Genomic DNA, 23,051 nt, shown 5'->3' with positions numbered 1-23,051 from the left:
GACAATGACAATGACAATGACAATGACAATGACAATGACAATGACAATGACAATGACAATGACAATCCCGTCTGCTGTTTACGCCTCTGAATGCACTGTAGTATACATAAAAAAATCATTAATAAGTTACCTATAGGCAAACTCCCCAGTATGGGTTCTCTTATGATAATCTAAACTTCCTTTAGACTTTAATACTTTTCCACATTGATCACAAGCAAACTCTCCTAAAATGTAGAATATAGCTTAGTTTTTATTCTGTCTCTTCAATTCAAGAAAGAAAAGTGGTAGTAACTAATTGCAAAAGTGAACTATAGATTGATTTCTTACTTCTCAATTCAAACAATTTTCTGAAAACATTTTCAATTTTATTTTTACCTTTTTTCTTTTCATGAACTAACTTCACATGCTGTTTCAAGGTATATTTATTTTTGACTAACTTTCCACATATCTCACAAGGCACATTACTTTCCTGAACGCTTCAACTGATAAAATAAAGTTCTAATAAAATTCAATGCGCTTCCCACCTTGAAGTAATAAGGGTTTTTTTTAAATCAGAGCAAATAATTTAGTCCATCTTGAAGTTCTAAACAAGATACTTAGACAATAAGATATTTTATCACCCGACATACACATACACTGAGTGTTGGTTACTCGTAATCGCGATCGTTTGATCTCGATTTAAATTTGAGGATCAGTGCTTTATCTTACTATTTTATTTAACCCTTCAAGGTACAATTACACAGCGGATATAGAATATAGATTATATTAATCTGCAGATTTCCAAGCTCTGATAATACATACAGTTGGTGTTCCTGAAATGCCGTTCCATGTTGAGTGTTCACGTGTCTAACAAACTGATGTTTAGTTGGTAATACAATTCCACAATCAGCACAAGACTTAGGGAAGTTTGTATGATAATTTAATCTTGAAATAATATCCTTTAAAAGATAAAGAGCGTGTATTAGTTATAAAAAGGGCAAAGTGCAAACTGTTTTTTCTTCTCAATTTTCTTGTTATTTTTTTATCTACTGTATTCTGTAAATGTACATCTTAACAAAATTATATTCTTTACTTTTGAATATTTTTCTCTAAATGTTGTGAGCAAACAGTTTTGAGAAGCTTACCCCCTCCACCATTTTTGTTTTGTTTTAAAGGATTCCTGTGTTTAATCAAGGTATTTGGAAGCGTGAACTTCTTCGAACACTCTTCACAATGAAACATCTTTTTATGGAACTTCTGCATATGCATCCTGTACACACCGTGGCTCTTGAACGCCAAATCACATCTATAAATTATTCAATAGTAGTAATCACATATAAAACATTAAGACATTTTCATAATAAGAGAATACAGGGAAGAATACAGAAAATCAGAGTTAAATGCACAGGTTATAGTAAAAATACAGTTAGTTGAGGGAAAATATAGTAAACTGTGATTAAAATACAGTAAGTTGAGGGAAAATATAGTAAGCTTGGGTAAAAATACAGTAAGTTGAGGGAAAATATAGTAAGTAAAAATATAGTAAGTTGAGGGAAAATATAGTAAGTTGTGGTAAAAATACAGGAAGTTGAGGGAAAATATAGTAAGCTGTGGTAAATATACAGGAAATTGTAGAAAAAATACAGTAAGTTGTGATAAAAAAGTAGTAAGTTGTAGAAAAAAACAAAACTTTGTTTTAAAAATGCAGGAAATTGAATAAAATACAGAAAATGTGGTTAAAATTTATAAAAAAAGATTCTTACCTTTTACAACGCATAATCTTTCCATCTCTTATATCAATCATTTTAAAACCTGAGCCCTCCTCTATATCCGCCTGGTTCGGGGCACTCCTAGATAACAAAATTTTTTTTATAAATTAAAATGTCGTCTTCCTCGGAGAACTGAAAAGGCAGGAAATAAAAAGTTATGCTATATAGCTAGCTATAATTTTCATAAAACAAAAATTTAAGTTTTAAAATTATTTTCATAATCTGACTTAAAAATTGATGTGGAGAATTGCTAAGGAAAAGTGATAACAATCTGACAATTCTTGGTATGAACGATAAAGAAATAAATAGTAATGCACTTATGCTGTTTTAAAACCCAGTTTTGTTACAACTACTTTTTTGAGCAACATTGAAGTTTATAAACTCCAACATATCCTCTGTAGAATCGACCAATGCCACAACATTTTACTATACTGTGAAGAATGAAGAAATTTTTTGTTGTTTATTAATAATAAAAATATTAAAATTGCTTATTAAGTTAATCATCTAAAGTTTTGATCAGTTTATAAAAAATAACCATTCTAATTATTTACAACTACTTTACAGGGAAGTTAAGGGAATTTTACTTTACTTCCCAAGACTTTAGTTGAGGGAAACCGTGGTTAAGTAAAATTTTTAATTTTCACAAAAGATTTTTTTTTACAAAAACTTCGCAGAGAGGGTCCTTCTTTACTTAATTGTCCCAAGGGACGATAAGTTACTTAACGTCCCTCTGTTGGAGGAATCATAGGTTGGTAATATTGGCCTAAAGGCGGTAAAAATCTAAATTTAAAACTTACTTAGCTGCCAGGTCGTGAGCCTCCATGTGCCGGTCCAATGCAGAGAAAACTTTAAAATCACATTCACAACGATCACATTGATATTGGCCTGGAAAGAATTTTTAAAATAATTATTATTTTGTCAAATATGTCTTACCGTGTAGATTTATAGCTTTCTTTAACATTGATAATGATTATGATAAAAACAGTTATAACGCTAACGCCAACGCCAACGCCAACGCCAACGCCAACGCCAACGCCAACGCCAACGCCAAAGCTAACTCATACTTATACTCTACTTTTAATCATACTCGTACTCATACTCATACTCATATTCATAATCATAATAATAATAATATAATAATGCTAATAATGATAACACTATGACAATAAAAGTAACAATCTTTTTTTTAAATCATTTCTTTCACATGCAAATTTTCATTTTTTACATAGTAAGTAATAATAGTGATAATACTAATAACCAAAACATTGTCAGTCTTCGTAGGGTTTTCTGGTTTTATGGGTGGATTTTAAAGAAGGTTTAAGTCTGATTAAAGGCTTATCTTATGGCCGCTTTGATAAGACTAAATATATAATATATTAAAATATATTTGATGCCTTACCATGCGCATTCTTGGAGGCGGACTTTTTTCGTTTTGAACTTTTACTCTTGAGAAGAGAGGCATGCTCGGGATCATCACTAAATATTAACAGTATAACAGGGGTGTATATTTTCTTTTAAAATCTTTTAAATGCATGTGCATATGAATAATATAAAAGATGGATTCTCTTCTTTTTTAATGGAATCGCATTTTTTGTTTATTGATTGTTTTCTTATAATTATTTCGATATGTTTTCTTTTCTCCTTTGTCTTTTTTTCTTTTATTTTTATTTATTCTTTGACATTTTTGTTCTTTTTAATTGTTTGGCGTGGATTTTTTCTTCTTTTTTTTTGACATATTCCATTTCATATACATAAGCCATTAAAAACAGTTACTATCGTTATTATAACAAAATAAAGGAAAGAAACAAGTTTACGGTTGCAGGGAATCGTGAATAAAATGAAACCGACTGGATATTTTTTTGTAGTTTTCTCAGAAGTCTCCAACTTTGTGGAAACCCTGTATTACAGTAGTTTCTTGCTGCTTTTGAAAAGGCAGAAGTACAAGAATAACTAGCGACACTAATTCAAAGAAGCATTTTATAAAAAACACTGATTTTCTCTTTGAAATAAAATTTTGTGAAGTCTACCTATGGAGCTCCTCATGCTTGTGTAAACTCTTTTTAAAGATGAATTGTCGATGACAAACTCGACAGGTATAAGGACCAGCTCCTCCTGAATTAATGATTAATGAAATTTTTCTTTCTTCTCTATTTCCCCCTTTTTGATCCGTGCTCTGCAACACAATTGACACCTAGCTCATGTTAAAAATGTTAACGCTAAAAACTTTATAGTGGCAGTTCAATTATTGGGATAATTTCAGGATAAACTAAATAGCCTATTTGTTATCCTTTGGAATTAGTCTTACTTTTAACAGATAACTGTGGTTGGTGAAAAAGTTAGTTTACCCCTGAAATTATCCAAATAAGTGAATTGGTCCCTTTAACATTGCTGAACCCTAGCTTTTCTTAAGAACTTAACAAGGCTCAAGGGGTAAAGAAGCTTTTTTAAAAGTTTTCCCCTTCTACCCTACCCCCTGGCTTCCCTTGTTACTGACCTGTGGAGCTAACTTTTCTTTTCTTCAGCTTTGGTAATTCCATGAGCTGGTCAGGGTTACACTCTTCAAGGTGGCGAATCAGGTTGCTCCTGCGCATATTTAAGTATTATCATGATGATCATGTTAATGAAGATCATGTTCATGAAGATCATGTTCATGATGATCATGTTCTTGAAGATCATGTTCATGATGATCATGGTCGTGATGATCATGTTCGTGATAATCATGTTCATGATGATCATGTTCATGATGATCATGTTCATGATGATCATGTTCATGATGATCATGTTCATGATGATCATGTTCATGATGATCATGTTCATGATGATCTTGTCATGATGGTCATATGATCATGAGGATTAAGTTCATGATGATCCTGATGAATAAGTTCATGGTGATCATGTTCATGAAGATTATGTTCAAGATCAAGCGGTTACTGTATCAATCTCTCATTAGTTAATTTCCGATGACTCATTAATGTTTAGTTTGGATGATAATTTAAGACAGAACCAAACATTCGTATATTTTCTACGAATCCTAATCCTAGACTCTAACAAATAAAAATGTAATGTTCGAATCTACGTAGTAAATATCAGCCCTTTTATATTGAAACTAAATGCGTAGGTGGGGACCATGTTAACAAAAGAGATTAATCACTTTAATTCTATAATCACCTTTGTTTAAATTCTCTAAGGCAGTTATCACAGGATTCCATATTCATCCTACGCTTTGTTCTAAATGTAAAAATATTCCTTTTTTTAAGAGAATATCCTTCATTGTACTCACAACTTTATGATCTTGGGTATAACAAATTTCTTCTTTATTTCGAGGCAAATAAGAAACATTTTATACCGGCAAAAATAAATTTTGTATTCCGCAGATTTTAATTTTATTGATTATTAAATTGAATCAAATCAAATTAAGTTTAAATCTGAGAAAGAGCTTTAAGTGGAATAAATTGATATATTCCAACCGTCTTGTGTAATCAAGTATTTATTAAAGAAAAATATTTCCCAGAGACGTCATGCAGTAAAAAACTTGAACTATGGAGAAATTACAGCTTTTAACTTAGATCACATGAAATTACGCTTACAGTCTATCAAAGAATCGAATTTTATAGTAATAAGAATCTAAAAATCTCCTACCTAGGTTCATCGTCACTATCACTATCACTATAATCATCTTCACTATCCTCCTCCTCTTCACTTAGTTCTTCAATCTGCTCGGGATTACAGTCTATTAGATGAGCAATCATCTTCCGCCGGTTGCTAAAACAAGCAGAAATTAAAATTACATGTTTTACCCCCTTTTGACCAACATTACCGACATATGATTCCCCCAACAGAGGGAGTTTAAGTTACAAAACGTCCAATGGTACAGTTAAATAAAATAACCACCCGTTCTGTGAATTTTCGGGAAAATATTCGCGCATTTTCATCTCAAAAAAAGATAAAATAGTGAACAACTGATTTTTTGGTAACCACACGGGTTTTCTCGACTTATTTTGTCTAAAATTGGCCTTGTAAAGTAGTTGTAAATAATTATATAGTAAAAAATAACTAAATAAAATGAAATATTTAAATACTATAAAAGTGAATCAATTTCAGTTAACAAACATAGTAGTAAAACTAAAAAATAATCAAAAATAATTAAAAAATTAGAGTATTAGAGTATTAGTTACAAAACAAGGTATCTATAAGATCAGACAAATAAATGATCTTCTTCTACTTAATATCTTTAAGATTATATAAAAAAGTGATAATCAGTTTCTAGAAAGGTATCTATAGAAAGATCAGACAAATAAATCAATGATCCTTTGTTGGCAATCAATTTATCTCAAAGATTAGACAGTAGAATGATCAGTTACTAAAAGAAGTATCTCTAAGATCAGACAAATACATGATCTTCCGTTACTAAGCAAAGGATATCAAAGATCAGACAGTAGAATGATCAGTTACTGAACGAAGTACCTCTAAGATCAGACAAATACATGATCTTCCGTTACTAAGCAAAGGATATCAAAGATCAGACAAAGAAATTACTAGTTACTAAAAAAGTATCTATAAGATCAGACAAATACATGATCTTCCGTTACTAAGCAAAAGATATCAAAGATCAGACAAAGAAATTACTAGTTACTAAAAAAATTATCTAAAAGGTAAGACAATGAAATGATATTTTGTGACAACTTATGCATAAATTTTAAGAATAATAGTTCTTTTGTTACTAAACAAGGTGTCTCTGAGATAAGACGAAGAAATGATCTTTAGTTACTAAACAAGTTTTCTAAAAAGTTAGACAATCGCTAAGAATTTTAGTTACAAAAAAAACGAAACTATTTAAGATCTAGAACCTTTTTTCCACTGATTCCAAACATAACAAATTATTCATCAAATCAGTCTATCTATCAATCTAATCAAAATCTATCAATCTAATCTTAATCAATTAATCTAACCTTAATCAATTAATCTAACCTTAATCAATCAATCTAATCTTAATCAATCAATCAATCTAATCTCAATCAATCAATCCAATTTAAATCAACCAATCCAATCTAAATCAACCAATCAATGTACTCAGGCTGCTAACAGGGCATTTGCCATACTGAAACAAATAACAAGAGCCAGGGACAGGAAAGTGTTCCTTCTATTGTACAAACAGTTTGTTCGCTGCCATTTAGAATTTGCCATCCCGGCCTGGTCACCCTGGTTAATACAAGATATTGAAATCTTAGAACGAGTCCAGAAAAAACAGTTAATTTCATTGTTGGTCTATCTGGTAAAACCTAAGAAGAAAAACTATCTGAGCTGAATTTGACCTCACTTGCTGATCGTCGAAAAAAGTTTGACCTTGTACAAACTTTTAAGATTTTGAATGGTCATGATCGTGTAGATGCCTCAATTTGGTTTACAACAATTGGAGATAGTGCTAATAAACTGACCAGAAACACTGCCTACAGTATGAACCTTGTTGCCACTAGATCAAGAACAGATATTAGAAAAAATTTCTTCTCTAATAGAGTAGTAAATCTCTGGAACAGTCTTCCTTCAGATATAAAAGATTCCAGAACAGTAAAAAAATTCAAGACAAGACTGGAAAACATTAATCTGTAACCCTATTTATGCCATCAGGATCAGTGTGGGCGAGACTACTTTTGGAGCTCTGATCCGATGAACACACTGTTCCGTGAGGACTAAACTGACATCTGCGCTATGGACCAAGAGGCCCTCTGCAGATTACTCTACAAGTAAACAAGTAAGTAAACCAATTTAATCTAAATCAATCAATCTAATATTAATCAATCAATCTAATCTAATCCAATCAATCAATCTAATCTAATCTAAACCAATCAATCAAATCTAAATCAATCAATTTAATCTTAATCAATCAATCTAATCTAAATCAATCAATCAATCAATCTAATCTAAATCAATCAATCTAATCTAAATCAATCAATTTGAATTATTGAACAGAGGGTACAATGGAACCAATTAATCGTTTAACGATAATGGCTTATTTTATTTCTTTGAATATCAAATGTCGCAAGCATTTTATAATTTGTAACTACTGCCTTACTTCTATAAACTTTTCTTGAAATAAAGACCTTTGAAACAAATTAAATTTAAAAATCCTTAACTTTTTAAAACTAAAAGCTAGAGCGAAGACAAAAACAGCTTTCTGTTTACTGATCTATTGATCTCCATCTTATGCAGACCTATTGATTTATTTAATTTTTCTGTGAAATCCTGAGCCCGCGATTTAAAAGCTTCGGCTCGAGTCGTAATTCCTTAAACCAAACTTTAAGACCCAATCTTCGACCCAACTCTAACGACAGCTTGTGTCACGTGATTGACAGCAGCAAGATATTCGGCTCGACTTAAGGAGTTAACCCCAATGAAAATAAGATGCAGCTTTAATCCGAAAGCTCAAGCTCTAAATAAGGTCCAACGACAGCTTAGACCCGAGCCGTATTTTTAAATCCCGGGCTCTGGGTAGTTATATCCTGTAGAGAGAACTTTAATTAAGGGATAACGCATTTATCCTCAAATTGGACATAAAGATTAAACGTTTAAAATTTCCAACCTTCTTCTCATTTTTCTAGATTAAAAGTGTTTAATTCTGTCAATTCCTCAATTGTTTCTGAAATATCAATACGGAAAGAAGGGCCTAAGAAAATGTACCTGAAACTAACCCCACAGTTCTCACAACCAACATCATAATTTATCTCATCCTTCGTATCGCTATCACTGTCCAGCTCTCTTTTACCATTTTGACTGCAATTTAGAATAATTTATTTAATTATTAAATAAATTATTTAAAATAATGTCGAAGTATTCAATTTAATGTTAAAAAGGATAAAAAAGAAACAACATGCTTAAAGGAGTTGCAGACTTCTTCACTGTTTCTGTAGCATAAATCAGCAATTCACTTTTATAGAGAAAACTAAAATTAAAGTAATGATTTTTTAAAGAGAAACGCAAGGATTTCAACTTTATTCTGATACTGAAGGTTCACTTGACATGACGTTGACAGTCCCTTTAAGCGCTACTAAAATACTAGTACCTGTAATATTGGCTTGGATCAAAGTCTTCATCATCATTATTAGCATCTTCCTTCCGTTCTACTTTCACTGCAATCTTAGAATCACTTCCTTCTTCACTTTCCTTCATTAAACACTTTATCAAAAACAACATTATTAACATCTTCCTTCCGTTCTACTTTCACTGCAACCTTAGAGTCGCATCTTTCTTCACTCTCCTTCATTTAACACTTTATCAAAAACATCGTTATTAGCATCTTCCTTTCGTTCTACTTTCACTGCAATCTTAGAATCACTTCATTCTTACACTTTATCAAAAACTTGCTTGGGGGAACCCAGTGTTGCCCATAGTTACTCCTGCCATTTACCCGAGCTAAGTCATAAATTGATTAAGCTATTTTTCCCAAAAAAAGTGGACCCACTAAACTTAGAATCTCAAAATCAAGCTCAGAACACTCCCATGGGTCTCCCGAGCTCCCCAATCAAAATAAGAGACAAATAATTTATCATAATTAGTTTCCGACTTTCACAGTGAACGGACGACACTGTCCAGTCCTAGTGAGAGAGTGAGAGAGTGAGAGAGTAAGAGAGTAAGAGAGTAAGAGAGTAAGAGAGGAAGAGAGTAAGAGAGTAAGATAATGAGAGTAAGAGAGTAAGAGAGTGAGAGAGTAAAAGAGTAAGAGAGTAAGAGCGTATGAGAGTAAGAGAGTGAGAGATCGAGGAAGAGAGTAAGAGAGTGAGAGATTAAGAGAGTAAGAGAGTTAGAGAGTAAGAGAGTGAGAGAGTGAGAGATTGAGAGAGTGAGATTGGTAGTGTGAGTGAGAGAGTAAGAGAATAAGAGAGTAAGAGAGTGAGGTGAGAGAATAAGAGTGTAAGAGAATTAGAGAGTAAGAGAGTAAGAGAGTGAGAGAGTAAGAGAGAGTAATAGTAATATTAATAGTAATATATAAAACAGAACTCGAAATTATGTTGATAGTCCGGGATAACATTCACTTACCCAAGCCTTGACCATTCTTCAGGAGGCCTATCTTGAAAGACAAATGTGACCGTATCCCTGGCCTTAAACTCCTGTGGGGTGCTCTCTAACTTCCAGAACTTAATACTGAACCCAAGCTCCCCCATCTTACACTCTGAAAACATGAGTTAATGGCATTGCTGTAAAATAAAATCTAAGCGATGTAGTGAATTTCTTTGTGAGCAGTGAACACTATTAATGCTTAGGTCTAACCCAACACTACTAAAATATGTTATCTTTTCAATTTAAGACCATAAACCTTTCATTAGATGGTATTAACATCTAGCTAAAGGTTTTTACTATACAAATTCAGGTTGGGTCAGGCAAATAAAAATTAACGGCCGTCACCGAACAGCAAGTTGCCCAGAGTGTGAATTTAATGAATTTGAGCCGCGTCTCAAATCCGACAAAATCGGGGTTTTAATTGAGCGCCGGCTTAAATCTTAAAAAATTAAATACAATTTTAAGCGAAACCAACAATATTTGTGCCGACTCAAAATATTTAAGCCGCGGCTCAAATTCTTTAAATTTGGCCTCAGGCCTAGTTTTCCGCTGTGAATAGGTAACAACATAGTTCAAACATTTGTTAGGTTATAATCACAGTGGAGTATATATTTTAGTAACTATATCTTAAAACATTTTAATCAAATGTGCATCAAAACATATTTTACAATTCCTCATATAGATGAAGAATAGACAAAAGCAGTTAAAATAAAATTTGAAACAAACAGATTTTTTCAAAATCTGGCTATACATTACAAATAATAAGTAAAGTACATTTTTTTGTTTTCAAATTAATTTTGATTCATGTATTTTCAGGGTTGAAAGCTTATCTCGTTCAGTTGCACAATCTGGACATGGGGCCTAAAAAAATAAATATAAAATAATAATTATTTTTTATTATCTATATAATTTTAGAATGAAGCTGTATTTCAGACGAGAAATTTGAATATTTTAAAATTGTCTCTCTATACTTTTTTTTAGCTCCACATAATTTTCGTGCATTATAATAGCAAACAAATACCATATTTTCCTGTCTTATTGACAGATTTCCACAATCACTAAGATATCAAAATTATTTTAAATCATTTTTAAGTATTTTTTTAATTTGACAAACAAACTTACAAACAAACAAACATCTAACAAGCAAACAAACAAACAATCTAGAAATCTAAACAAATTTTGCGTGAAACAAAATATGATATACAATCATATTCCTTTAGACCAAGAATGGAAATTAACCATTCTTCATGAATTACTTAAAGTTAAAGAAGATAATTTTGTTTTAAACAATTTTGATGATAATGAGATCGCAACCATGATCAACATTTTATGTTCCGACTAGAAACTATATTTATATATTATACTTTATTCTTGTTTTTGTCTTATCATATTGTACCATTTTACCTTTGTGTACGAAATACATCTATAATAATAACATAATCCAATAACCGTGTGTACAAACCTTTTATCTTGACTAGATGCAATATGTGTCCTGTTAGTTTGATTGATAGAGCTTCCTGTTTGCTGCTCAGCTTCCCTCCAGGTCATACCATGATGCTTCTAAATCAACAATGTATACAGAGTGTCCCACATCATAATAGATCGTTTATAACTTCAACTTGAGATTTAAAGGACCAATCAGAAAATAAAAAAAGATTTAAGCATTTAAAAAAAAATACGTATAAGGCTAATATAAAAAGTTTCTTGCAGGAATTACTTAGTTTGTTCGAGTATTATGTGCGTATTTTGGCATTAAAGCTTGGAGATAATCCAATATGTTATGGGACGCTCTGTAAGTCCACGGCAAACTAAAGAAACTTACACGTATTAAAGAACTTTTAAAATAAGAACAAAACTTCACTTATTTACACGTAAAAGAGTGCTAAGAGAACACATTTTTAAAAGATTTTATGAGGTAACATGTGGGATTTGATTGGTTAAAACAAAATTTTTAGTGAACAAAATTCAAATTAATCCATAGCGCCATTAATTTGAATAGAAACTATTGATCCAATGATCATGATCCAAAACCTAGTTTAAAAATGGTTCTATACCCACAAAAATAAAACAAACAGAGGCAAAAGAGTAACATTGGAAATTTCAATAAAAACATACATTTTCTACCAAGCAATAGTAACAGGTAAACATCATTAAAGCATAAAAATTCAATCATAATACAAAAAACTTTTTAAAATAAAATTATTTCATTTTAAAATTTATTATTTAAATAGTCAGAGCAGATTCAAGATGAAGCTTCGAAGATTCTTTGTTCTCATTGGTTAGTAAATACATTATACATTATTTATACCGCCTGGCGACCAACATAACCGATTCCCTTAAGAGAGGGACGTTAAGTTATTATACGTCGTTTGGAACAATTAAGTAAAATTAAGACCCACTCTGCGAAGTTTTCGTGAACAAAATTGCACATTTTCATCTCAAAAGACGATAAAATTGTGTACAACTACTTTTTAGCGATATTAAAAATGTTACTTAGCTACGGGTTCCCTTGACCAATTTTTCCTACAAAACATCCCTCGCTGCGTTTTGGGAATTCTGGTTAAAGTAAAATTCCCTTAACTTCCCTGTAAAGTAGTTAGACTACTGAATAACACCATTGCCATTTTCACAAGATATTTTTTATTTATGACAAGAATGGCTTGTTATGCAAGATTATAAATTAACTTGAAGTAAAACAAATCATTAACCAATAACCATCCAAAGGAGCAAACATTTGATAAGTTCTAGACCCTAAAGTATGGAAGATTAAAGGGCCTTTGAGCATAATTAAAAATATAAACATGTTTTAATTGAACTATATGTTAAAGGGAACCAGAACTATTTACCTTTATGTGAGAGTTAAGATTATCCTTTCTAGAGCACCTTAATAAACAAACAAATATTTATATAATAAAGCTATTTGCTCATTTATATGTTAGTTATAGCTGGCCAAACGGCTGGACCAAATTGGCAGAAAGTATTTGAGAAAACTGGGTAACCTAGAGGTGATATAGGCAATCTATTTTTGAAATAATTTTTTTAAAACTTGTTAATCTCAGTTGTACAAGGTATCCGATTTATATTTATTTGAACAATTACCCCCCTTTGAAAATTATTTTCTTCCCTAAATGTTAAACATTTTTTAAAGGTTTCATTAGCTTAATTGGAGAACATAGATTTTAGAGGAAACCAAAATATATGCTAGGGTAAAAAGTATTAAAAAGGATAAAAAACTTGCCTTTCGCTGTTCAATTTTCCCCCCCCCCCCCCCCTAATTTTTTGAATTATATACCACCCTGACAAGGGAATGTAGAGCAGTACCTGAAGTAACATATTGGACAAGAGAAGGGTTTCTCTCCAGTATGAACCATCACGTGGAGATCTAAGTTTTTATACTTTTCAATCAGTGCTTAGGATCCATATCATTTTAATGCTGATACGGGTTCGGATCCTGGATCCGCACTGGAAAAAAATGGATCCGGATCCGTTTCAAGGTCATAAACAATTTAAGATTTACTGTTTGTTTTAACAAAAGAAGAATCTTCAAATTATTTTTCTTACTTTTTTTCACTTATTTTTATGCAACAACCTGATGAACCATTCAGACAAAAGGACATGTTTGGTAATCTCTCTTTTTTCAACAGTTTGAGAGAAAAAGATTTTTTTTTATCTCAGTTTTTGGTTGATATTTTGCCCTTGGATCCGTATCCGTGGATCCGAATATTTTTACTGATCTGGATCCAGGAAGCCAAAATGTTGCAGTGTTCTCAATAATTGTCAACGTTATTTAATTAGTTTAACATTAAAAGACGAATGGAGAGTTTGGAAAGAACTGTTAGAAAAAGAACGATTTACATTATTAATTGGATAAAGGTTCAGACGGTACCGTTGTGAATACGCCTTAATCAAATGGAGGCAGGGTCACTAAGATTAAAACGACAGCCCCTTTAAAGTTTTACAAATTTTGTGTGTACAATATTTAATAGTTTCTTGGGAAGGTTGAGTTATTTTGCTACATTAGTCAATTTAGTTTAATATTGAGTTAGTAAACTTTGGGTGGGACTTTATTTGTCTTCTATGGAAAAGGCTGTGCAAATTTATAACAACTTTCTATTTATGTTTGATAAATATGTATCACATTAAAATTTACAAGTATGCTTTCCTAGTTTTTTCTTGGACAAGAACTTTTTATCACAGTTAACACAGAAATAGTCATACTCTCCCTGAAACAATCACGGAGATAAATTATAGACATTAATTAGCTTAAAATCTTAAATATTTAAAGAATCCTTTTAACGGGACTGTAGACGAAAATTCAAGTGACTCTTAAAAGCTTTGTCTTATCAAGAATGAATGAGCTATTCTTGATTCTCTTTTAGCGCCAATTTTAATTGTGGTTTCTCTACGGAAATTACATTTTCAAGCTAAAACCTGAAATATCGTCCACAATATTGATCATATACAGGCTGAAAGGGTACCGTTGTGAATCGAGGATGCTCCTTTTTAAATTGAGGATCACTTGAAAAACAATGACAGTCCCTTTATAATGAGTGACCGGCAAAGATGAGTAGCTGAGCTGAGAGCGCAGTATTTTAGAGACAAAACTACTTTAAATCCCTTTAAACAATTTTAAACCAACCTTGTGCCTTTTTTCACAGAGAAAAAGCTCCTTCTTGTACCTAAACCTCTTCCCACAAGTTGTACAACAGAAGAGTGCTTCACCAGTATGTACAGGCCGGTGATATCTATGAATTTAGAAGTATTGTACATGCATGTATTACATTAAGCGTATATGACTCTCTGGCACTTCGTTCAAAAATGTTAGCTTTTACCACGTCTTACTTAAATTAACAAATTTGCAAATGATTCCTTTAAATTGAGGGATTTTAGAAATAGTACTAAGTAACTTTTTAAATTTTTTAACCATCCCTAATTATATATAATGGGGTAATTTATGTCCCATCAGTTTAGCCATTCTGACGTTTATTGGATACAAGCAAACAGACAGAAAAGCAAAATGTATAGATAGATAATTTTATTTCATCAGAATTTGTTTATTTCTTAATCTGATAAAGTAATGGTTGGGAATTTTTTTTAACATAAACGCAAAACGGATGAATAATGTGAATATTAAATCATCTAACTTTATATGAACCAAGCATTCCCCCTCCATTCCTCAATTTTTAAAGTGCAAACTAATCTTGAGAGAAAACGAAGGAATAAACAATTTGCAAGATTATGGCCAATGTTTATAATTTCCTCCCAGAGCTTTCACATCTTTTGTAAAAATATTTTTAAAAAATATGTTTGAATCGTTTTTAGAAGAAATTCAATAAAACTTAAAAGATCTAAAAAATGGTATAATGTTAAAGCTTGTTTTATTAAACTTTTCAATAGCTTTATCTTAAAGTAATAATATAAAAAACAATCTAAGAACGATTGATGCAACACCTTCGGTTTTAAATCGTTTTTGGATCGTTTTTGAGACGTTTTTTTGCATACATCTTCTGCCAGGATCAAAATTTGACATGCTTAAAGAAAAGCAAATGTTTAGAATACAAAATTAACATACATTTGCAACTTATATAGTTTGCCAATGTTTTACTTTCAAAGAAAATATAAGCGAAAAATGACTGAAAAACGAACCAACTAAAACCACATCACTATGTACAACTGGATGTTAAGACCACCATGCACGATACTGAACGTGCAAGAAAAATATAATTCATAACAGTAAAAAGACCAATATCATAATCTCTAAGCGCTGTTTTAAATCCAGTATAATTGACTACAAAGACTTCATGTAATTGTTAATTGTATATTCTACATTATAGCTTGCTCGTCTTTCAAATTTTGTGTGTATTGGAACACACTTACACTGTAAACTAATATACTTATACTTATAAACTTATACACAAATAAACTTAGAAGGAAGAGAAGCTGTTAGTTGACAGCTTTCCATGGTTTTCTTGTAACCTTGTAAATTGGTAAAGAGCTGGTTAGAATTCAGAACTTAAATTGAAAAGTCGTTTTCCTTGTATTAGTATAGTTCACCTGAGAGCAGTTATATCCTTCCCAACATAAATACAACCAGGGAAATCACAAGGATGGAACCGTCTTCCTTTCACCCTAGTACATACATTCTTAAGGGACTGTACACGTAATTTCAAGTGACCATCAATTTAAAACTGAGTGGCATGTCCGATTCACACCAGTACAGTTTAACCTTTTAAAAATGAGGAAGATCTCAGTGGTTTTCTGTCCAAGTGTATATACAATTAATTTTTTCATTTTTAATACAACACTAGCCTGGGAGCCTAGCATTGCTTGGAAATGGAAACCCAATTTCATCAATTTCAGTCAACCTACTCTGCCAAGAATGTTTAACCTAACCAAGATTATTCTAAGTTCCTCAATCAATGTTTGGAATTCAGATCATAATTTATGATCAGTCAAACAAACAAACATAAAAATGATCAATTTTAAGATAGACAAATAAAGAAATCTCATTTATCCTTGATAAGACAAAGGTTCAAAGAGTACCATTGTGAATTGAACAATTACATGATATATTTAGATCTTAAAAATCTAAGCAAAATAGATTTTCTCTGATAGATTGCCATTGTTGCAATATTAAAATATCCGAAGAAAAAAAAATCGATGAAAATATAATAATTTTATGATTGATAAATCGTTACTCCTAGAATTTCACTCTTTTTTAATGAAAAAAAAAATCAACGCAGAAGATGAAAATAATCTTAGATCGATTATAATCGTATTTAACTACAAATTACGTTGACCCGACACATAACAAGGAAAATTCAATTAAGAAGATGGTGTTACCTCAAATTGTCCATTTCAATTTTGGTTTTCAAATCTTCCGGCAAACAGTCTGCAGAGTAAATATATTCGAATATAGGTATACCAGAGATATAAACATGATAATATAATATATTAGAATATAGGTAGACCAGAGAAATAAACATGATATTATAATATATTAGAATATAGGTAGACCAGAGAAATAAACATGATAGTATAAAGTTGTTTCATTTTTCCATATGACTGCCCCCTTTTTAAAAAATTTCTTCTGGTTTTTTAACAATTTTTTTTATTGAGTTTGACAGTTATTATATCCTTAGAACTTACAAGGGTCAACCCAATATATTTTTCATAAAATATCTCATGGTCAATGTCCATATTTTGTACTTAAAATGTATATACAACTCCTGCCTGGGTTTATTTTGTGTAAATTTCTAAGATGGTTCCGCATACTTTTCCCCAACTGGATCTTAAACATCTTTTGGCACTGCTCTATCGGACATTTCTTTGCAATTTCTTCGTCATGTGATCTAAGAAAAAGAGAAAATCTTAAATTATGTATTTTTTATGGAGATCACATTTTTCCTATTAACGCAGTATCTAAAATGGTTTTAATAAGAACAAGACTCAACATCAAACCTTACTCTCCACTAAAACCAACCAAGGTCGGATTTATTTCATTAGGCCTAAAAATCCAATAAAACCAACCAAGGTCGGATTTATTTCATTAGGCCAAAAAATCCACTAAAACCAACCAAGGTCGGATTTATTTCATTAGGCCTAAAAATCCACTAAAACCAACCAAGGTCGGATTTATTTTATTAGGCCTAAAAACATGAGTCAAATCTCAGACATCGCAGCTGTCAATCACGTAACACAAGCTGTCATCAGAGTTGGGTCAAAGATTGAGTCTTAAAGCTGGGCTTAAGGAATTACGATTCGAGCTGAGCTTTTAAATCGCAGGCTCAGAAAAGTTGGAACTAAGATCTGACCGATCATAATAACAAATCTGCAAACGGACATTTAACGAGTTCAAGCGTACTGTAGATTAGCGCTGATTCAAACAAACATTTTGAAGTATAGTAGAATACTCAAACAAAGCATGTAAAAATGGACAGTATACAAACCAACTGTAAGATAACTACCTGTCGTGTGTTTTCAGTTTTGCTTCAGATGGAAATACAAAAGTACATTGACTACACGGGTAGAACACGGAACTTGGCTCACAAACAGATAAATGACTGAACAAAAGTTTAAGTCAAAAATGAGTTGAGACAAAATGAATATGATAGATTAAGATAATAACCTCATTCTCAACCTGTCATAATAAACTAATCTACCTCCAGCTTATCATTTTATCCCAATATCGTGTACTTGATTTTTATATTAAAACAATTTGCATGATTATCCAAATAAATCATTTTAATAAAACATTTTGCATGATTATCCAAATACATCATAATAAAACATTTTTCATGATTATCCAAATACATCATCATAATAAAACAATTTGCATGATTATCCAAATACATCATCATAATAAAACATTTTTCATGATTATCCAAATACATCATCATAATAAAACATTTTTCATGATTATCCAAATACATCATCATAATAAAACAATTTGCATGATTATCCAAATACATCATCATAATAAAACATTTTGCATGATTATCCAAATACATCATCATAATAAAACATTTTGCATGATTATCCAAATACATCATCATAATAAAACATTTTGCATGATTATCCAAATACATCATCATAATAAAACATTTTGCATGATTATCCAAATACATCATCATAATAAAATATTTTGCATGATTATCAAAATACACCATCATAATAAAACATTTTGCATGATAATCCAAATACATCATAATAAAACATTTTGCATGATTATCCAAATACATCATCATAATAAAACATTTAGCATGATTATCCAAACCTGAGCAACAAAACTTAGAACAACCAACCATGGTTTGGCGGGCGCAGTTTAATAAGAAATTAGTGATTGTTGTTTTTGTATCATATCTTGGTTTGTAATTTAAAACCACATTAAACAATAAATGCTTACATGTTTTCAATTATATAACAATTGATTAATAATGGACTCCGTCATTGATAAAGGAAAATAAATGAAACATTAATTAAATGTTAATAAGGACTCACGTGTAAAGTTCTTGAAGAGTTTTAAATTTGAGATCACATTTTTCACAGCGTTTAGTGCTCAGAAGAGCAGAAGCATTGTTTAATACACCTGTAAAACAGCAAAACAAATCGTGGATTTTCATGTTATGTTGATATTCTGCCCCTTGTCTAGATCCAGGGATCAGCATATTTTTGTGGATCCGGATTGAATTCAATTATCAACCAGAGCTGGGAACTTTTGATTTCTAGATATCGGGATTAATGCTTAATCCACTTTTTTTCTTTATCTCGAGATTGAATAATGCTTGTTTTCCTCTTGTTATTACTCTCCAGATTAATTAACTGATCGGGATTAAGGATATCCTATTCAAAAGTTTTCAGCTCAGCTTCAAAATATACATAACTTGATTAAATAACATTTTACATAATTTACTTTTTATTGCCTTTGTAATATTAGTAATGTTTTTGGCTTTGTTTTATAACAATATGTTTACACTCTATTCTTTTCTTTTTTTTAACAATACGTATAATGTAATGTAGGCTTGAGACTAAATTAGCTTATAAATGTTGCTTTTCAGTCCAAACTATATATAAAGCAATTTAGATTGATGAAAATATTAATTAAATATTAAATATACCAGAAAATTACCGTTTTCTTTGGAATCATTCTCCAGTTTCACGCTCGGATCTGAAGTATTAAAAATCAAATACGAGAATAAGATGTTTTCCTCGTCGGATCGGAAACGGAAAAAGTGAGAAAAATATTCTGAAAAATTTCTTTTCATGAAATTTCATCACAAGCGTAAGTCGAGAAAACACGAGGAAAAGTCAATTTCCGGTGAAGTGTAGGTTTTTCGAAGGAAATTCTCTCGCTATAAGTAAAGTTGGTCAACTTTAGGTACAGAAAATAGTAGTCGCTATTGGGGTGCCCAGGGACAGGTTTATTAAACAAAATGCTTGAGCTTTTAAAAATCGTTAAAATCGCAAAACAATAGCCATTTTTCATACTTCGGGGCCAGAGCATCCAAAAAAAATTCTTGAGCACCCCAATTGCAATTACTCTTTTTTTTACCAAAAAATTACTAATTTTGACCATATGTAGTTTTATCCCATTCTTTAAGCAACATTATTAACCATTTAACCTTCAAATATTAATTAATAAGTATATTTAATTTTGTGGTTGATAATATTAACATGTATTGTTAAAACTGGAAATTTATCTATATTCATCTTGTAAATGCGTGAATTTTTCTGATGGAAACATGCAATTCATCACTTCTTTTTCCCTTGCAGGCGAACAAAAATATATGTACACTGTTCTCTGGGAGAAAAAGTTAAAGAGTAGGGATGAACAAGTTTAAAAATATTGCTCAGAAATGGATCAAATATTGTAAAATTATCTTACCCCTCACTCCAAAATTTATGATAAAACATTTGAGAAAATTTTTGGACAAAACGTAAGGGATGAAATGGGATAGTTTTTAGCATAACAATGAAATTTGTGTCTCACCAAATAGCTGATCTTCATCATTAAGGCTTAATTCATTCTCTGCGTCTAATTCTTCATGTTCTTCCTCTTTTTCTTTCCGCTTATTTGTGTTTCGCTTTGGTTCACTCTTCACTAAGATATTTTTTTCCATTTAGAATGGTATGCATGTTTTTTCGTGCTCCTGCCCCGGCTTGGACTCCTTGACGCTATATGCACGGTGGTGCTTAGCGCCCTGAAGGCAGTCAGGAAATGTGGGGAAGGCTGCGGATTTACATGTTAAAAGTATTAATAAGGATGAAGGTTACATTTAGAGTATTAAGAAAATTAACATTGCAGTACAGAGAAAAATCTTAAGATTCCTGAGATATCTTAAATATATTTACTAATCACCCATCGTCTTACCCCCCCTAGCGCTTTACAGAAACGACGTACTGCATAGTTTGTTTCAAATCAAGTATTGAGAGTTTTTTCTTTTATAGCTTAGGTTTTTATGCCAATTGCAGTACACTTACAAGGTTAGTTTGACACAAAATATAAAAACCTAGCTTGGGAACCCTGCGTTGCCCATACCCAGGGTACTTATACTTTATAGTTACTCCCTCAGTTTACCCGCACTTGGTCGCTTTTACCGGGAAACTAAATTTTCGCTTTAAAAGTCGACTGCCACTCAAATTAGAATATTTCCATGGTTTTCCCGCGATTCTCCAATTAACATTTGACGCAAATCGGTCAATAGATTCCTGAGCTATGATCGGAAAAACAAACTGACAGACAAACAGAGATTACAAATTTATTTACTGTGTAGTTCGTAATCCAATGCTAGTCATTTCTGTACTTCATTAAAATACTACTTTTCCCTCGCCACCCCCCCCCCTCCTGCTTCCTTTAAAACAAATGTCTCAAATAAAAATAGAAAGTAAATTTTTATAATCGATTATAAAATATTATTGCTTCTCTTTCAAACTCTAAAACACTTCAATATTTTATCCTCTATCCAGTATCCATGGAAAATACTTAAATCCGTTAATATATACTTTATTTAATATCCAATTTCAATACTTTGTATCCATTAATATATACTTTATCTAATATCCAATTTCAATACTTTGTATCCATTAATATATACTTTATCTAGTATTCAAGGTAAATAATTAGTATCCGCAAATACATACGCTATCCAGTATCATAAGATCAACACTTTGTATTCATTAATACCTTGATATCCCAGCTCTATATTATTTTGTATCCATATTTGACAACCAGGACAAAGTTCCCCCCGATTTCCGTTTTCAACAACTCTGCTACACATCCTTAAATATTGTTGAATCTTTTAATCATTTTACCCTACTAGTGCTCTACCCTCCCCCCTTCCCCCAAACACAAATAGCTTTAATGATTTCATACTACCCTACATTTATGTTGCATTTCCGATTATTTACAACATTACCCTTTCCCACTTCTGAGCCCATATCTTGCCAACTTAACGGGCGTATTTGAGACGTACTTTGTATATCTCCGTACTCTATAGTGTTTGTCCGCTAAATGTCACCCAAAGTATAGGTGTCAGCACATGATCTTATTTTACTATGCTTTCTATTTGTTTTCACCGAGAGGGGTCTGTTTTTTCCTTGAGTAAGTGAAGACGTCAACGTTTGCAAAAAGTACGGCTGGCAAGATTCGGACACAGAGATGAAAAGTAGATATGCTTATATAATATTTATGCGGCTAAAAAATGATTATTTTTTGTTTCAATCTTTCAATATTGTCTTGCAGACTTCTTGTTGAAAACGCTATAAAGAAAATTTTCATATCTCAACTCATACGTAGCTCGTTTAATGATAGAACAGCGGTATTATCTTCCTCATTGTAAATCAGTAAAACCTTTTTAAGGTACCGTTGTGAATCGGACATGCCAATCTTATTAAATAAAATGTCTTTTTAACTTTGTCTATTTTTTGTACCTGCTCCTGTATATAAAATAAGTTCCATATTTCTCAATAACAGTTTCTCTGGTGTTTATATCTAGGTTTATCACATTTGTCTCCTGGATACCGGGACACACGGATAGCTGTAGTCCAATCCGTTCTCTGAGATTATATCCTGGTTCTAAATTCGGATTATTGGGACTAATGCACTTTTGTAACCAGAGGTCTGAACCTTTGAGTCGTGATTCTCGGGATTAAGCATTGATCCCCATTCAGACCTACGGATTAATAAATACCATGCAGGAAAACAAACTGAAATTAAGGTATCAATACTTAACTCTCAAATCTAAGTTTCCACAGTAGGTATCAATATCAAGTTATAAGTTTCAACCTTTGATCTAGTTACGTCTATTATACCAAGTGATGGAAATAAGTCTCTTATACAAACAAAAACAGGCAGGAGAATTTATTTATACAGTATTCCACAATAAAAAAAACTTATTGAGAGCAGGGTTCCTACCAGTTTAAAATGAGCAAATCTAGATCTTTATGGGCATATTTAATCAATTTTTGGTAGATTTCAAAAAATTGCAAGTCTACAATTTTTTCTTGAATTTTTTTTTCCTAACTTGAGATCGGTAGGTAATGCAGCCTAAAGGGAACACTGAAGGTGCAGGGGTTATACAAAACATTTTCAAGAAGAAAATTAATACGTAAATTAAAAGAGGATTATTAAATAAACTGAACCAGGATTCCTGATATAATTGAGAATAAAAGAACTCTCCAAATTCAATAAAGTACCGAGCTCGACTTCCTTAAAATAACCATAATCAAAACGAAGTTCGTACTTTTTATATA

The 23,051-nt window shown here is 31.5% G+C and overlaps 2 protein-coding genes across 2 annotated transcripts in view; both read right to left on the bottom strand.

The window, feature by feature from the left end:
- Nucleotides 1-126: 126 nt before the first annotated feature.
- Nucleotides 127-8,939, bottom strand: LOC111714747 (zinc finger protein 99). Its single transcript, XM_023489927.1, has 13 exons — nt 8,806-8,939; nt 8,424-8,516; nt 5,388-5,510; nt 4,917-4,976; nt 4,243-4,331; nt 3,776-3,860; nt 3,148-3,224; nt 2,546-2,633; nt 1,743-1,829; nt 1,160-1,285; nt 813-924; nt 376-469; nt 127-224 (listed from the first exon to the last, which is right to left on the bottom strand). The coding sequence occupies exons 1-13, from the start codon at nt 8,934-8,936 to the stop codon at nt 127-129; spliced, it is 1,263 nt and encodes a 420-aa protein (XP_023345695.1). The 5' UTR covers nt 8,937-8,939.
- Nucleotides 8,940-9,911: 972 nt separating this feature from the next.
- Nucleotides 9,912-23,051, bottom strand: part of LOC111714744 (zinc finger protein 658B) — a 14,668-nt gene continuing 1,528 nt past the window's right edge. Inside the window, exons 4-19 of the mRNA XM_023489924.1 lie at nt 22,949-23,007; nt 22,230-22,355; nt 21,484-21,578; nt 20,290-20,400; nt 19,429-19,467; nt 18,801-18,888; nt 17,768-17,863; nt 17,034-17,152; nt 16,644-16,692; nt 15,855-15,929; nt 14,440-14,545; nt 13,963-14,023; nt 13,122-13,182; nt 12,647-12,683; nt 11,263-11,360; nt 9,912-10,661 (exon numbers count right to left, since the gene is read on the bottom strand). Of these exons, the coding sequence (XP_023345692.1) occupies nt 10,613-10,661; nt 11,263-11,360; nt 12,647-12,683; nt 13,122-13,182; nt 13,963-14,023; nt 14,440-14,545; nt 15,855-15,929; nt 16,644-16,692; nt 17,034-17,152; nt 17,768-17,863; nt 18,801-18,888; nt 19,429-19,467; nt 20,290-20,400; nt 21,484-21,578; nt 22,230-22,355; nt 22,949-23,007 (1,269 nt within the window). The 3' untranslated portion in view covers nt 9,912-10,612. The remainder of the gene's footprint in view (nt 10,662-11,262; nt 11,361-12,646; nt 12,684-13,121; nt 13,183-13,962; nt 14,024-14,439; nt 14,546-15,854; nt 15,930-16,643; nt 16,693-17,033; nt 17,153-17,767; nt 17,864-18,800; nt 18,889-19,428; nt 19,468-20,289; nt 20,401-21,483; nt 21,579-22,229; nt 22,356-22,948; nt 23,008-23,051) is intronic.

This window comes from Eurytemora carolleeae, unplaced genomic scaffold (genome assembly GCF_000591075.1).
Source record: "Eurytemora carolleeae unplaced genomic scaffold, Eaff_2.0 scaffold1627, whole genome shotgun sequence".
NCBI classification, from domain to species: domain Eukaryota; kingdom Metazoa; phylum Arthropoda; class Copepoda; order Calanoida; family Temoridae; genus Eurytemora; species Eurytemora carolleeae.
Note: the sequence above shows the minus strand (reverse complement) of the source record. Positions and strands in the feature narration are given on the sequence as shown.